At 42.1% G+C, this 17,500-nt stretch overlaps 1 protein-coding gene across 1 annotated transcript in view; it reads right to left on the bottom strand.

The window, feature by feature from the left end:
* Positions 1-12,476: 12,476 nt before the first annotated feature.
* Positions 12,477-17,500, bottom strand: part of LOC107284361 (obscurin) — a 17,750-nt gene continuing 12,726 nt past the window's right edge. Inside the window, exon 8 of the mRNA XM_015812407.1 lies at positions 12,477-13,345. Within this exon, the coding sequence (XP_015667893.1) occupies positions 13,171-13,345 (175 nt within the window). The 3' untranslated portion in view covers positions 12,477-13,170. The remainder of the gene's footprint in view (positions 13,346-17,500) is intronic.

The following is a 17,500-nucleotide window of genomic DNA, read 5'->3' as shown; positions in this document are numbered from 1 at the left end:
CCAATATTCTATCCCACCCGGGAACATATGGTGCCTTGGGGAAACACCCAAACCACCCAAAAGGGAACATTTTTAGCTACTTCTGCTTTCTTCCTTCTTATCTACAGTGTGCTAGCCTTAAAGGGCGAATATCTTATGTATGACAGCTTTGCTGGATGCATAGCTTATGTAATCAAGTAGGTAAAAAAATAAGGCCTTTTTGATATTTGGAGCTTTTCTCTTTTTAGAGAAGCTGTCTAATAAATAAACACGTAGCTCTTGAAGACAACTTCTGGTTCCCTGTATTTTTTATCAAGCAAAACCTCAGAACCTGCATATCATTTTTGGTGAGCTCTAGTGAGGGAGAGGTGCTTGGTCCTAGGGAGGCTCAGGAAGGGGAATAGCACCAAGCGTGTTCTGGGGTTTCCTGGAGGTGCCTCCCTTCTTTACACTTCACTGCGGCTTTTAAACAGGAACTGGTTTTTTCTTTTTGTTGTGGTTGTTGCCTTCACTTGGTTCCTGCATACTCAGAACCTGAAGATAAGGTAAGCTTATATTGCTTTATTGCACAGGCTTGCCCAGGGGAGTGTTTGTGTATGTGTGTAACAGTGTGACTGTTTCCTTGAATCATTTCCCACCGTTGACCAGAGCTGGACGGAAGGGTTTGCGTCAGCTGCACCTGGGCTCCCCCTCATGTTTGGGGGTTCTGGGGTGCTTAGAAAGCAAGCGTCATGGTTCCAACTAATGAAACACTTCATAGAACTTCCAGGCATTGTTTAGCCTAAAAAGTCTTTAATTGTGAAACAAATTGTCGGCACAGCATGGTGGATGCCAAGATCTGAATTCCCCTCCCCTGAGCACATAATATTCCAACATATTCCCCTCCTCTAATTTGCAGTCATAAATTACGTTCTCCAGTTAGTTTGAAGGGCAACGTCTCCCTTCCGTTCTATACCCCACGGTTTCTTATCTTAACTAATCCCCACACACATTCTTTCTCCTCCCCTCCCAGCATCATCTAATTTAACTCTAAAAATACCACACAGCTTATACAGAGAGTGGCTGCCTTTTCATATTTTGTCAAAGCAAGAACATCTAACATTAGCAGCGTTGACAGCAAGGGCCCCTTACAAAAAGGATAGATCCTGTATGTAAACAAAAGCATATGTCAGGGATTATCTCTCCGTTTGTTGGAGTTTTTCTCATGAAACTTTTTGATGAGCCGGTCAGCCTTCACATCACTAGATTTCACCTAAGTAGTTTCAGACAGCGAGTACCCCTTCCATTGTACTAGATACTGCAATTTCCCTTTAAAAATTCCAGAGTCAAGAATACGTTTCACTTCATAGTGAGCCTGACCTGCTACTATGAGGGGCCCGGGTGCCTTCTTAGGGGGAAGTCTTAAAGTGGAGCCCCAACAAGGTTTTAACAAGCTGCAATGGAAGACAGGGTGCATTCTCCCTAAAAGCCTAGGGAGTTTTAATTCTACTGTGACGGGGTTGATGATCCTTACGATGAGGAACGGCCCCACGGATTTTGGTCCTAATTTCTTGCTGGGCAATTTGAGGCGTAAATATTTAGTCGCCAGATAAACTTTTCCCCCAACTTGGAATGTTCTTTGGGGACCCCTCTTTTTATCAGCCTGCTTTTTATAGGTCTCGGAAGTCTTTTTTAACACAGTTTTTGTGTTTCTCCAAACTTCTTCCCACCTCCTCACCCATTGATCAAGTGTCTGGGAGGCGGAGGGCACCTGAGGGTATTCAGGTATTGGGCTGAACTCTTTTCCTGTGGCTACTCTGAAATACTCATACACAGCATGTAGCCAATGCTGCTGTGAAGAGAACTATTGTAAGCCACCTCGGCAAAAGGGAGGAGGTCAGTCCAATTTGTCTGTTGGTAGGACACGTAACACCTGAGATATTGCTCCACCATTTTGTTAGCGGATTCTGCAGCCCCATTGGTAGCCAGATGAAAAGCAAATGATAAGCCGTGAGATGATCCAATTAGTTTAAGAAAACTCCTCCAAATTTTCGCTGTGAACTGCACCCCTCTATCCAAAATTATTCGCTTAGGGGTGCCATGCAGCTGGTAGATATATTTCAGGAACAAAGTAGGTTGTGCAGATGGGAGTGCTTTGCAGGCGATGAAATGAGCCCGCTTCGAGAACAGGTCTATCACAGTCCAGATGACAGTGTTTCCTCTACTTTCAGGTAGGTCTACTATAAAATCCATAGCTATTTCTTCCCAGGGTTGAAAAGAGTCTGCCAAACTGGGGGTTTTCCCTGGAATTCTTTTCATGGTGGCGCATACAGCGCAACTCTTGACATAGTTTTCCACATCCCGTTTTAGCCCTGGCCACCAAAATTGCCGTCGTATGAGGTGTAGAGTTTTTAGATATCCAAAGTGTCCAGCCTGTTTTACGCCATGGCTGTGTTTTAGAGCCTTGAGATGGAGAGCTTCAGGCAAATACAGTTTACCCCCCTCATAAGCCAAACCATCCATACATGTCAGGGAGGCTTTATTCTCTTTTTGAACCATTGATCGGTGAGGAGCTCTTGTTTTATTTTCTTTGCCCCAGGGTCATCAGGATTAGGGGCCCTGCGAGGCGTGAGTTGGGCAGCAGTTATAGTAGTAGTAGTAGTAGTAGTAGTAGTAGTAGTAGTAGTAGTAATAGTAATAATAATAATAATAATAATAATAATAATAATAATAATAATAATAATAATAATAATAATAATAATAATAATAATAATAATAATAATAAAGTTGGAAGGTCATCTAGTCCAACCCCCTGCTCAGGCAGGTAACCCTATACCATTTCAGACAAATGGCTGTCCAGTTTCTTCTTGAAAACCTCCAGTGTTGGAGCATTCACAGCTTCTGGAGGCAGGTTGTTCCACTGGTTAATTGTTCTAACTGTCAGGAAGTTTCTCCTTAGTTCTAGGTTGCTTCTCTCCTTGATTAGTTTCCATCCGTTGCTTCTTATCCTGCCTTCAGGGGCTTTGGAAAATAGCTTGACTCTCTCTTCTTTGTGGCAGCCCCTGAGATATTGGAAGACTGCTATCATGTCCCCCCTCGTCCTTCTCTTCATTAAACTAGACATACCCAATTCCAGCAACCGTTCCTTACATGTTTTAGCCTCCAGTCCCCTAATCATCTTTGTTGCTCTTCTCTGTACTCTTTCTAGAGTCTCAACATCTTTTTTACATCGTAGTGACCAAAACTGGATGCAGTATTCCAAATGTGGCCTTACCAAGGCATTGTAAAGTGGTATTAATACTTCACGTGAACTTGATTCTATCCCTCTGTTAATGCAGCCCAGCACTGTGTTGGCTTTTTTGGCAGCTGCAGCACACGGCTGGCTCATATTTAAGTGATTGTCCACTAGGACTCCAAGGTCCCTCTCACAGTTACTACTATTGAGCAAGGTATCCCCTATACTATACCTGTACATTTGTTTTTTCTTGCCTAAATGTAGAACCTTACTTTTTTCACCATTGAATTCATTTTATTAGATAGCGCCCAGTCTTCAGGTCTGTCCAGGTCCTCCTGTATCCTAAGCCTGTCTTCTGGAGTGTTGGCTATTCCTGCCAGCTTGGTGTCGTCTGCAAATTTGATGATTTCCCCATCTACCCCCCCCCCCGTCCAGATTATTGATGAAGATGTTGAAGAGCACTGGGCCCAGAACAGAGCCCTGGGGCACCTCACTACACACTTCCCTCCATGCATATGTAGTTCCATTGAGGACCACACACTGAGTACGACCAGTCAGTCAGCTACGTATCCATCTGGTGGTGATGCTGTCTAACCCGCATTTTTCTATCTTATCAAGTAGTAGGTTGTGATGTACTTTGTCAAATGCCTTACTGAAGTCCAAGTAAATTATATCCACAGCATTCCTCTGATCCACTAATTTTGTCACTTGGTCAAAGAATGCAATAAGATTTGTCTGGCATGATCTGTTTTTGACAAACCCATGTTGGCTTTTAGTAATGACTTTGTTTGCCTGTAGGTGTTTGCTGATTCGTTGTTTGATTATCTTTTCCAGAATCTTCCCAGGTATTGAGGTCAGGCTGATAGGGCTATAATTTCCTGGGTCCTTTTTTCCCCCTTTTTTGAAGATGGGAACTACATCAGCTCTTTTCCAATCCTCTGATAGTTCCCCAGTGTTCCAGGATCTTTGAAAAATATAGTTCAGTGGTTCTGAGATCACATCTGCCAGTTCCTTGAGAACCTTGGGGTATAATCTATCTGGTCCTGGTGATTTGAACTCGTCTAGGCTGGACAAGTGCTCACTTACCATTTTCTTGCCTATCTTAACTTGTGTTTCTATTCTGTTTTTATGGCACTATTTTTGATAGGTTGGTCTGTTTTTTTCCCTTTGTGTAAAGACAGATGCGAAAAACGAGCTAAATATGTGGTTCTGCTTTCTCCCTGTTGCTTTTCACCTTCTTGCCACTTTCACCCACTAATGGACCAATCGTTTCCTTCACTTTTTTCTTGTTTTTTACATGTTGAAAGAAGCTTTTTTTTGTTATTTTTCACTTTGGTTGCAAGCCTTAGTTCATTCTGAGCCTTAGCTTTCCTCACTTTGTCTTTGCAGGTTCGGGCTATTTGCTGATATTCTGACTTAGTTATGTGTCCCTCTTTCCACTTTACATATTTGTCCTTTTTATCTTTCAATTGATTAGAGAGTTCTTTATGCAGCCATGCTGGTTTCTTTTGAGAGCTGTTATTTTTCCTCTTTGTTGGTATTGTGCTAGACTGAGCTTTTATTATCTCACTTTTCAAAATTATCCCAAGCTTCTTGAGTTGTTTTCCCCTGGAGGATTCTCATCCATGGAATCCTTCCCAAACCCTCTCTAAGTTTGTTGAAATTAGCTCTCTTGAAGTCCAAGACTCTAGTTTGACTGTGTTCTATTGCTTGTGCTTCCATAATGTTGAATTCCAATATTGCATGATCACTTCCTCCCAAGGTTCCTATGGTTTTAACACCTTCTATCATTTCATCTCTGTTAGTGTGAATTAGATCCAAAATGGCTAATCCCCTAGTTCCCTCCAGTTTGTGGACTGGAGATAATTACCTCATTAACCTCTTCGCATTCACTTTTGTACTGGGGCAATCCCAATAGTGCATCAGCTGGGACATTTTTTCCTCCCAGTATGTATTTTAGAGTGAAGTTGCAATGGTTAAAGTACTGTGCCCACCGCACTTGCTTTGGGGACAGTTTGTGAGGAATTTTCAGGGCTTCTAGATTTTTGTGATCTGTCCATACTTCAAAAGGCACCTTGCTCCCCTCTAGATGGTGTTGCCAGTTTAACAGGCCCCACCTAATTGCGAAGGCCTCCTTCTCCCAGATTGCCCATCTCCTCTCGCTTTCAGTGAATTTTTTGGAGATGTAGGTGCAGGGTTGCAGGACCCCACTTTTGGTCTTTTGCAGTAATACAGCTCCGACTTCCACGTCGCTGGCATCAGCTTGAATTATGAAGGGCTCCCTGGGCATGGGTGCTTTAGGACCGGCTCAGCAAAAAATAGTCTTTTTAAATTCTCAAAAGCTGTTTGACATCCCATCATCCATGTTTGGCTCAGTCGTGGCTTTTGTCCTCCTTTGCCTGTTTTGAGCAGTTATGTAAGGGGTAGGGCAATCTCGGCAAAGGAGGGGATGAATTGACAATAGAAGATGGCAAAACCTAAAAAGCTCTGAAGCTCTTTTCGAGTCTTTGGGGGCTGCCATTCAATTAGAGTTTTTACTTGGGCTGGGTCCATTTCTATGCCCTCGTTGGAAATTCTGTAGCCAAGATTATCTAATCAGGTCTGGTGAAATTCACATTTTGACAATTTGGCATAAAGCTTGGCATTCAATAGTTTCTTTAACTCTTCTCTCACTAGCTTTCTAAGATATTGCTCCACCATTTTGTTAGCGGATTCTGCAGCCCCATTGGTGGCCGGATGAAAAGCAGATGATAAACCTTGAGATGATCCAATTAATTCAAGAAAACTCCTCCAAAACTTTGCTGTGAACTGCACCCCCCTGTCCGAAATTATTCGCTTACGGGCGCCATGCAGTCTGTAGATACCCCTTGGCAGGAGTTGGTGGCTGCCTCATCGATCATCCTAATCACTGGCATATGGGGAACGGGAAGGTTGCTTCTCCACTGACTGACTACGAGCTGCGGACAGGTACTTCCACTCACCTGAGTCCTCAGCGGCTAATGATTTTGTAGTTCTCCACCAGTCTGGGGAATGTGACATGCGGGAATCCCTTCATGTTTGAACCTCGTCTGCCTTTGAAGCACTTGAGGGTGGCAGGGCCGTCTCGAGGCATCTGGAGTCTCTGCTGGGCTGGGCTCATTCTGATGACCAGATCAGCTGTCCTTGTGGCTTGGGCTTTGCCCCCAGCTGGGAGGTCTGAAAAAGCTCCTTCTCCACCAGCCCACTGGCTGTCGCTCCCTCCACTGGGGTAGCAGCTGCTGCCGGGGTGCTGGTTTCAGGCGTTCTCGCTTTCTCCATGCTGAGATCTTCCCCTAATCTTTGTCGACTTATCCCTTGATTCTAGGGACTCGGGACCCCTAGATAGTTAGGAAAAAGTTCGAATTTTTGACTTAATGTCATGGTTCTGACAGATGAAACTCTTCAGAAAACTTTGAGGCATTGTTTACCTTAAAGAATCTTTATTTGAGAAGCATAGCTTCGGACTAACATAGTTGAAGCCAAAATCTGAATTCTCCTCCCCTGAGCACATAGTACCAAAGCACAATTCCCTCCTCCAATTAACAGTCATAAATCACATTCTCCAATTAGTTTGAAACACAGGTTTCCCTCCAGTTCTCCAACTTACCAATTCTTATAATCTCTTATTTCAACAACCTTGGTTCACACACTAGGTCCAGTATCGTTATGTCGAACTAAACTCTCATGCACATTCCTCCCCCCAGCATCATCTAACTCTATCGCTAACTCTAAAAATAAAACATAAGAAGAAAATGGTTGCATCTCCAACTGTTATCAAAGCAAAAACATTCGATGTTAGCAGCGTTGACAAATCAATTGTTAGTGATTGTTTTACAAATGTAACCCAGACAACACACTGTTCACCAATTATTATGTGATTTATGTTTTTTAAAAAACCAATAAAATATTTTACAAAAAAAAAATAGAAAAAGGTGAAAGATTTGCGTAAAAAATTGGGCTTTGCTGAGAAACCAATTCGGCTAAATAAAGGTACTTAAAAGGAAATTAAAATATAGAAATAGTGATTTTCTTTCTCTTTCTCTCTCTCTTTCTATAGAACCATGTGTTATGTTTAAGATTTGTGCCTTCCCTAATTTGAGTAAACTGAGATTTATGGTGGGAGAGACCAGGATGTGTAAAACTAAGATTTCTGTTTCCCTTTTCTGTTCTCTTTTCCTTGTCTTTGTGTGTGTATCTGTGTCAAAGTCTTTGTGTATGAGGTAAATGTGACTGTTAATTATCTCTAATCCAAAGAGAAAAGAATTTAAAAATCTACTAGAAATTCTGCTGAAAATAAGCCACCAAAAGGAAAAATACCCTCACTCTGTTTCTCTGGCTAACAAACAGGGTGAAGATGTTGTTGTTGTTTTCTTTCACTCTCTGTACTGTTAAGAGCAGCCAAAAGTTATCAGGAGGGAATGTTTTAAGTTCATCTGCTGGAAAAATTTCACTCATGCATTTTCTGTATGTGTTGAAAATGGGTTTTTTCTGTCTATCCTTTTCCTGAAACATGAGGTGTGTCTAGCTACCTGAGCTCCAGTTGGCTTGTGTAGGGAAATAACCTTCTTCTTTTAAGTTACTTTTCTTACCCTATCACTAATCAGTGAAACTACTATGGAACTAATCCTGGAACATGTAAGCATTTTTCAATCTCTAAAATAATGTGGTCTATTTCAGAATAAATATAAAAGGCCCCCGACAAATTGCACACCTTAAAATATTAGGCTTTTAAAATTATTTGGAGCTTTCAGCATTCTCAACTGCCCAGCATTTTCAAGTTGCACGTCCTTAAGTCCTCTTTAACATGTTGCAAATATTCAATTTCAGAAGTGAGACATTTCATTTTTTGTTCTCTTACCAGAATCCAGCCTCTCTTTTGTCCTCATCTATGGTGTCCCCATTTTGTTGTGACTGGTCTTATCTGTTTCTTTAACAACTGCAGTATTAATGCCTTTTCAAACTCTGCCTGCAAGCTACCCCCCCCATCTACTTCTCCATTTCTTATCTTCTGTTCTTCATGCCTTTGTGTGATCACCAAAGCCTTTCTTTATTTTTCCTTCTTTCCTTCCTCCCTTCCTCTTTTCTTCCTATATATATATATATTTCTCTCTCTCTCTTCTTTCTTTCTTTCTTTTTCTTTCTCTTTTTTCTTTTTTTTCTTTATTTCTCTACTTTAATCTCTTCTCACTTTCTCTTCTTTCCTTCCTTCCTTCCTTCCTTCCTTCCTTCCTTCTCTTACTCACCTTTCCTTCGCTTCTTCTGACTTTCCCTTCTCGTCTTCATTCCCTTCTTCACTCTTTTCTTTCTTCCTTCCTTCCTTCCTCCCTCACTTTTCCTTCCTTCCTTCCTCCCTCCCTCCCTTCCTTCCCTTCCTTCCTGAAAGGTCATTCTTGTTGACCTGGAGCCCACATCCCTACCTCTGACATGTACATGACTGCTAACTGACCCAAGTTATATATTCCATGAGAATAAAACCTGGGTCTGTGTTGGCCTCCTGGGGCGTTCAACTTTTGAAATCCATCCAACAAGCTAGGGCTTATTTAAGGTAAACTTTTGAAATCCATTGCTCAACAAGCTGGGGCTTTTTTTAAGGTAAACAAAGCCAAGTGAGTCTGTGCAGTTGTTTAAGTAAATGATCTCTTTGAAGTTAGCGCTTAGTCATATTCGAGATGAGAACTGCTTCAGAAGACCTGAATGGACTTTGCTATGGGCATTTTCAAAACATGGTCATTTAGGGACTCAGGGGCCGCCCTGAGTCCGCAAGGAGAAGGGCGGGATATAAATTGAATTTAATAATAATAATAATAATAATAATAAAGTTTCACTGAAAAAAGTGACTTATGACCATTTTTCACCATTATGACCTTTCGGGCATGCCCAAGGTCATGTGATCAAAATTCAGACGCTTGGCCACTGACTCATACTTATGACTTTGCGGTGTTGCAGAGTTATATGATCCCCTTTTGTGACAAGCAAAGTCAAATGGGGGGAGCCAGATTCACTTAGCCATACGAGTAACTTAAGAATTGCAGTGATTTGACTTCCGGTTCCGGTTTGCGACAACTCCGGTTGACTTGTCTCCACACCGGCTGGATTTTTCTTCGCCGGTAGACCCCTTGTGGGTCAAAAGTCACCCTGGAGGGGCGACCATCGAGGAGGAGGCTTGCTGGAGACTGCAGGAGGGTGGCAGCTTCTCTCGTGGCTCCAGCTATTTCCTGAGGGCCGATGGAGCAAAAGATCGTCCAGTAAGATGGCCAATTACTCTGCTGCACCAGCCGAAAGTCACAGCAACATCTAAGCATGAATAGACCCACCGCGGATGATCTGGGTAAGAACCCTTCTCCTCCTCTCTTCACCCTATTTTGTTATTTTTTTTGCCTGTAAAAGCTCTGTTGGAATCATTTCCCCATCTTGAAAAAGCAGCTTTGGTATGTGTGGGAAGGCGCTGAACAAAAAGGTTAAAATAAAAAAAAAGACTACACTTTATTCTTATCTACTTTGGGGTACAGAAAAAATCTTTTTTTTAAGAGCTCTACTATCATATTATACTGTAAGATGTTTCTTTTTCCACCTTTTTCTCTAAAAGATAGAAAAAGGGGAAAAATGCTGTCTGGAAAAGATTTTTTAACTTATTGAGGACATCTACTGGCAAAATGTTAATACTGCAACTGCTGGTTACTGTTTGGAGATGAGATGGACGTGGCCTTCAAACTACTTTTGAAGAGAAAAGATAAGCGGATGCAGGTGTGGGAACTGTGGGGGTGGATACTGCTTTACTTTTATTGAATACAGCCTCCACTAAAAGAAAAAAAAGGCTTTCAATTATTATTAAAATGGAGAAACCTTATTCACAATTGAACTATAAACTTATATTGGAAAAGATCTACGAGGCTACTGAAGAAATATGTGCTACAATGAAAGGGATCTCTACAGAATTAAGAGTCAGAAGCCATATTCCAAACCTTCAAACTGACTTTCAGACAACATCTGACCATTATATAGACCAAAACATACTAGAAGAGGATTTAATTGAGATTAAAGAGGAATTTATTTTACCTCACAAGCATTTTATCTATACCTTTGAGGATCAGAAAAATCAAAGACTGAGTTTTGAGCCTTTAAAGCAATGAAGCTTTAAGGATAAGAGAAATAGACGCCCAATGCAGAGGACGGGATGCTTCTTACTGTCTCAAATGATACTACAAGCAATAAAGAGAGACTTATTGCCTGAAAGGGAAGCTTTGTTATGGAAACCTGCCTGGCACAAAAGAAGGCCAGAATAAGACTGAAAAGTTAAATTCAAAATTATATGTGATGGATCAAAGGCACTGTAGAATTATGGATTGATTTAAAGATTAAAAGTTAGAGTTAGAAGTAAGAGAAAAATGGGTGATTATTAGAATATATATTTTAAATAGATTAAGAATGTATTCTTTGGAATAATAGGTTTACTTGTATGAAAACTATTATGTAATGGAATGAAGAAAACTGAAGAGGCGTTTTAGATCTGGATTGATTTATTAACTAATTATGTTAAATTAGTAAGATGATATTCTTGTCTGATAATATGGACGTTATTAGGTATGATAATTAACTGGATGAAATTTGAATTTGGCCCAATGGGTTGAACTGATTTAAGATCTGATGTTATTTTGTTATCTTAAAGAGATTGATGGGTTATATATGTATAGGATAGACTAATATTTTACTTTAATTAGGAGATATATTGTGTAGTGGAAGAAGAAATAAATGAGATTTGTGATAAAATTAAGGATTTAAGAGATTGAGATCTAGAATATATTTGGAAGAGATACCTGAATTGATAATTTGTTTCTTTAAAGTCAAATTTGATTATGTTAATTGTAAATTCACAAAGCTCTAAAACAGGTTTAGGATTTTTAGAAATTTAAATTAAAAATGGATTATTTTAAATGTATTAGGTTAATTGAGGGAAATAGAGAGGGAATATTTAATGTATTGATTTGTATTATTCATATATGGTTTTATTTCTGGATGTTTGATTACCCCAGCAGCACGGTGTGTCTTAAGCACTTTGTTCTAAGAATAAAAAAACCAATAAAATTTGTTTAAAAAAAAAAGAATTGCAGTGATTCACTTAATAACGGTGGAAAGAAAGTTCACAAGCTGGGGCAAAATTCACTTAACAATGGTCTTGCTTAGCAATGGAGATTTGGGACTCAATCTTGGTCATAAGTCGAGGACTCTCTGTACTAAAAAGAACAAAGCAACTCCAGAGTTACCAGCACTAGCAAAAGCTACAAAGAACCACAGCAACAAAAGTTTATTTGGATTAGAGTATTTATTTACTGGGGCATATAGCCACACATATAAATAGATACTGTAGGTCTGTTTTCTTAAATAATTGGAAAATCAAAAGGCAACCCGGCAATTTAATTTTTTTCTCTTCCACTATGCTATTTTTCTTTTTCTTTCTTTTTCTTTTTTTAAAAAAAGTCAACACAAGGAAGAAAAAATAGTTCAGCTATTTGATTAAAAAAAAACACAGCAAATCGGTTGCTTTAAAACAGATGAAGCAATAAGACTGGATATCTTGGTTGCAAAACTAGGTTCCAATGGTGATAAACAGCCAGACAACTCATTCTTGACTGCAAAAGAAGCAGTAACCAACTAATTTTTTGGACAGCAACAAAATTGCACCAGTGGGGGGTGGGGGTGAAATGAAGACCCTGCACACCCTCTTTGATAAGACTATGAAAGATTTTCGCTGGCTTACAATTTTTTTTTTTTTAAAGAATTCTGTAATTCTTTAAAAAAAAACAGCTGGTAGTTTGTCCAAAGGTCTGCATGCAGCTTGACTGGCTGACGCGAGCCACCTCTTTATACCTCAGGAGGAGTGTTATTTTTGCAGGAAGTTATAACGCATTGTGATTTTGATTGAAATTACGGGTGTTCTCAGGGTGACAATGATTTATTGTCTGAGTATCGTTGCGTATTTTCCCCCTAGGACATTCTCATGTCAAAAGCCAGACCTGTAAAGCCACTGAAACTCATCCAACTGTTAATGAAATTTACTCTGTTGTTTATCGCAAAGTTTTATGATGTGTGTATGTAGGTATGTATTTTTACCAAAGGCTGAAGTTTTCTAAGGCAGAGCAATTTTCCTTCCTAATACACGGAGCTTTCTCTGCACCTGTAAATGTAGAATGCAACAGGGGGGAAAAGAAATAAAGGCAACGAAAGGAAACTCTTCAATTAATTATTTAACACTGACATCAGATAATTAATAATTATTAAAGCTAAAAGATTCATAAAACGAAATTCATAAAACCAGTTTATAGTTAATTAATTCAGTTTATTAATTTCATTTTGATTAAATACATTCTTTAGTTACTTAAATAATTAAGATTAAATTAAATTTAGTTTACTACCTTTAATTAAATTTAAATGAAAAATGAAATTAAAATCTAAGTCTTCTCTCTATATATATTTTGCAAAACTGTTGTAAGGTGCGTGGACATTTGCATGCTCAGCTGATGGGGAACAACAGATAGAAAATATTGTCTAGATTCTTCTTCCCCTCCCCCTCTAAAAACAGGTTTTTCATAAATATTTTCTTTTTTTTGCAAAAAAATAAAATGAAATAACCCAGAGATTTCATAAGCTCCTTCTTCTGTGGGTTGCCTCCATCTTTAAATCGCTTTTGGAAAGAGACAATCTTTCAGGTTTAAGATAATCCCTGAGGCATCACCCGACTTTCACTTTCTCCAATCTGTTAATTATTCCACTTTGTTGAGGAACTGAGAGGAACCTTACTATAAAATAAATAAAATGCATCCCTCTGTTGTGGCTGTGGCCTCTTCTCTTTCGCGATTGTAATAAATGTCTCAGCCTGCACACTTCTGAATGCTCGGCCATGTGCTGCTTAGCGGGGAGCCACGGAAAGCCAGAAAGAGATGGTGTGAAGGCGGCTTTGTTGGCTACACAGCCATCACACCATACTTTGAAGAGAGAAGGGCTCTTTTCCTTTCACGTTCGGCCACAAAAGTTCTCAGCTTGGTGGTGGAGAAGGTCACCGTGGCTTGTTGGTGTTCGTCCAAGCCGGTCTCCTGCAGCCACGAAGACTGAAGACATTCTGTGGCTGTTGGTCTTCTCCTGGAAGGAAACAGAACATGGAGGTCGAAGCCTTATCAGAGAAGTCAAGTAGGGACAACCATCATCATTATTGGTTTTTTTCCAAAAAGGAGAAGGAAAAGGAGGAGGAGGAGGAGGAGGAGGAGGAGAAGGGGGAGAAGCTTTCAAGGTCTATGAGAAGAAAAAGCAGAGGTGAATCATCTAGTCCAGGGCTTTTTAACCTTTTCACAGATTGTACCACTTTTAGGACATGACAATATTTGAGTACCACCAGTGCTTAGCAAGATATCAAAAGCTTGATGACTAAAAAAAGGGGGGGAGGAGGGATTTTGGGTTTTACTGATTAGATTCATTTGTTGTTATAGAAATGGCTAGTTTATAATATTATGGAAAAGTAAAAAGTTGAGTTCAATGTTAATGCTTCCTTCTACTGCAACAGAGGAAGTCTGTTCTTTTTCCCTTCTCCCCCTCACCTTCCCCCCCCTTTTTCCTCCCCATTGTGTCCTGCTATTTGGCTCTTCCTTTGCTGAATCACTGTCCCTTTGTACTGACAAATGTATGATGAATTTATCCATGTTTATTAATATGCACCACTACAAGCTAGTTCAGGGGTCTTCAGACTTGGCACTTTTAAGACTTGTGGACTTCAACTCCCAGAATTCCTCAGCCCTCATGGCTGGTTGAGGAATGCTGGGAGTTGAAGTCCACAGGTCTTAAAGTTGCTAAGTTTGTAGACTCCTGAGCTATCTTGTTGGCCCTTCTGAGCTCTTCCACAGTGTAGTAAGAATGCATCCCCCCCCAATTCCTTCCCTGTACCCTTAAAGACACAGGAATCAAGTGCAAAGCAAGAAAATAAAGAAACACAAACTCCGTTTTTTTTCTTTTTAAGCTGCTTCAGGCGTGTCACATATCACAATGTTGCAATCCCAGACTGAAAAGCTCCGGCAATTGCAAAAAGCTTTGGTTTTAAATTAAGCCAGTTTACCTTCAAAGAAAACTTTCTAAAAGCCACAGACAGATTCATTTAAAGGGGGTAAAACTAATTACATTTGTTTAAAGGGATTAAACCTTTCCCTGTTGTCTTTTTTCCCCTTCCCCCGCCCAAACTACGTTCTTTTATAGCAGTGGTTCTCAACCTTTTTAATGCCGCGACCCCAACCGGTCGTAAGTCGAGGACTAAACCGGTCGTAAGTCGAGGACTAAACCGGTCGTAAGTCGAGGACTACCCAACCGGTCGTAAGTCGAGGACTTTCCCTGCCCGGGAGTGCCACGCATGCGTGGTTCCGCCCCCTGCACCAGCCGAGGCGTAGCTGGCAAGCGGCAGAGACGGAGCAGGCCGACCACCAGCTGGCCCAGCCCAAGGGAGGTAAGGCACCTGCTGGAAAAGGGGAAAAAAATGGCAGACAAAAAAAATGGCGGAGAAAAAAAATGGTGGACAGCCTTGCTTGGCGACCCCCATGAAATGGTCGATCGACCCCAAATGGGGTCCCGACCCACAGGTTGAGAACCACTGTTTTATAGCCTCTTCTCTCCTCCCTCCCCCCTTTTTCTTCAGTTCACCTCCAGCTCTGAGCTGCTTTTGGAAGCGCCAATCAGTTGGAGCCCTCCTGGCTCCTGGGGCTTCTGCCTAGCACAGACAGTCCTGCAGCTGCAGCTGCCTCTCCCTCAGGCTTGGCTCGCTTCGGCTCATTCCCCTCCCCTGCTACACTTGGCTAGCAGTCGCGTACCACCTGCCATGTGGCAAAGTACCACAAGTGGTACGTGTACCATGAGTTGAAAAGCCCTGTATAGTCCAACCTCCTGCTCAAGCAGGAAGCCCTATTTCTTAAAAACCCTCCAGTGATGGAGTAGCCACAACTTCTACAGGCAAGCTCTTCCACTGATTAATTGTTCCCATTATCAGAAAATTCCTCCTTAATCCCAGGTTTGTTCTCTCCTTGATGAGTTTCCATCCGTTGTTTCTTCTCCTGCCCTCAGGTGCTTTTGAGAAGAGGTTGATTCCCCCCCTTCTTTGTGCCAGCCCCTCAATATTGGCCTTCTTTAAATAGCTGTTTTGAGTAACAGAGGAGCGCTTTTGATTAATGTTTCTTTGAAGCACAAAGGTTGTTTCTGATAAATATCCATACGGACCTCCCAGAGGCAAAGTCTGTGCAAAAACCCTGGACTTGAACAAGCTGAAAGCTCACTATAAAATGACCAACACACCTCTTGAATACAGGCAGTCCTCAGCTTGCAACTATTCATTTAGTGACCGTTCTATGTTACAAAAAAGGATTTATGACCAGTTTTCCACACTTAGGACTGTTGCAGCATCGATCCCCATGGTCACGTGCTCAAAATTCAGATGCTTGGCAACTGACTCATATTTCTGATGGTCGTAGCGTCTTGGGGGGGGTCACGTGACCCCCTTTTGTGGCCTCCTGTCAAGCAAAGTCCGTGGGGGAACCAGATTAATTTGACAACAGTGTTACTAAATTAATTACTGCAGTGATTCACCTAACAACTGTGGCAAGAAAGGTCATAAAATGGGGCAAAACTCACTTAACAAATGTCTCGCTTAGCAACAAAAAGTTTGGGCTCAGTTGTGGTCATACATCGAGGACTACCCGAACTTAAGTGAGATGATCTGGGACAGAAATATATATAAGTAGGAATGCCTTACCATCGGATCCAGGAAACAACTTACATTCCCCCCCACCTCCCAGAGACAGACACACGTATAACAGCGGGGGAGCCGTGTGCAGGGGAAGTAGGAATGCCTTACCATCGGATCCAGGAAACAACTTTCATTCCCCCCCACCTCTCAGAGACAGCCACATGTATAGCGGTGGGGGAGCCGTGTGCAGGGGAAGTAAGAATGCCTTACCATCGGATCCAGGAAACAACTTACATTCCCCCCCACTCCTCAGAGATAGACACACATATAGCAGCGGGGGAGCCGTATGCAGGGGAAGCAAGGATGCCTTACCATCGAATCTGCCTAACACCCTGATAATGAATGTAACAGCACTCAAAAGGACGCGAATTCAGAAAAAGGAGCCGGACATCAAAGCAGGCAGCACGCTTGAAGTACGGCAGGATCAGCTGGGGCCGGTTACACGCTCCAGGAGCCGGAAGCAGGCGTTGAACGACTGTATATAAACCTTCCCAGCATTTGCCTTTTTAACCCTGATGATGTCAAGTGCACTTGACGAAAGCCAGCTTCGTCAGGGTGGCTAACCATCAGTGGGTGGCTGTTTTTATGGGAGTGGTGCCTTTTGCACCCGGCTCCTCGATCTCGTGACCGGGCCCAGATAGTCTTCCTGTTTTGCATTCTTGATTGTTCTTTTGCGAGTTGTTGCGTTCCTGGTTCTCTCTTTCCCACCTCCTCTCTTTCCCTGTTCTACTTGTTCATCGGGAGGGGGCGGCACCCCTTCGTTTGGGACCTCATCCTGCTGTTCATTAACCTTTTTTCTTTTCCTGGCCACCTGCAATCCCACCTTACTTCCCTCCTCCTTCTTCTCCATAGCGCTGTCTGACTTCTCTCTCTGACCACTACTCTCACTACTCCTTCATTCTCATCCTCCAGCCATCTCCTTTCTTCCTTCTCTCCCCCCTTCGCACCACCATTCAACCCTACCTCCCTAGGTGTGTGTGTAACCATTACTCCTCCCCTCGCATTTCCCCGGGGCCGGGCCATTGGGGACGCAAGCCGCGCCTCCCCATTCGTTCTTATTACCTCGCCGTTAGCGATATCTCTTCTCTCATGCTCACACCCCTCCTTTTCCTTTTTATGAATCCCCTCCTGTCGTCCTCTTGATGTGGGGGTGCCCTCTCTACCGTGTCCACACTCCTGCCACTCACTCTCCCCACCCTCCATCCCCATGACAACCCCTCCACTGTCCCCCCTTCCTTTGCATTCTCCCCTCTCCTCCTCCTTTCTCGTTCCAATCTTCCAATTCGATGTTTCCTCGGACTGTCTGTAGGTACAAGTCCTCCCCCCCTCCCCACTCTTCCTTCGGCAGGGGGCCATTGGGGGCGTATGGGTGCCCTCTGCCTCACATCCACCCCCACCCCCAGCATTTGTGCTGGACCTCTCACTTCTTCCACCGCCCCCCCACGACGTTTTTCTCTTCTCTCCTCCCTCCCCAGCCTCTACTCTCTCATTCAACCCCTCATCTGCGCACCCGCAGATGT

The sequence above is a fragment of the Protobothrops mucrosquamatus genome, unplaced genomic scaffold (genome assembly GCF_001527695.2).
Source record: "Protobothrops mucrosquamatus isolate PMUCROS unplaced genomic scaffold, P.Mucros_1.0 scaffold81, whole genome shotgun sequence".
Taxonomy (NCBI): Eukaryota; Metazoa; Chordata; class Lepidosauria; order Squamata; family Viperidae; genus Protobothrops; species Protobothrops mucrosquamatus.
This window is presented reverse-complemented; position numbering and strand designations above follow the sequence as displayed.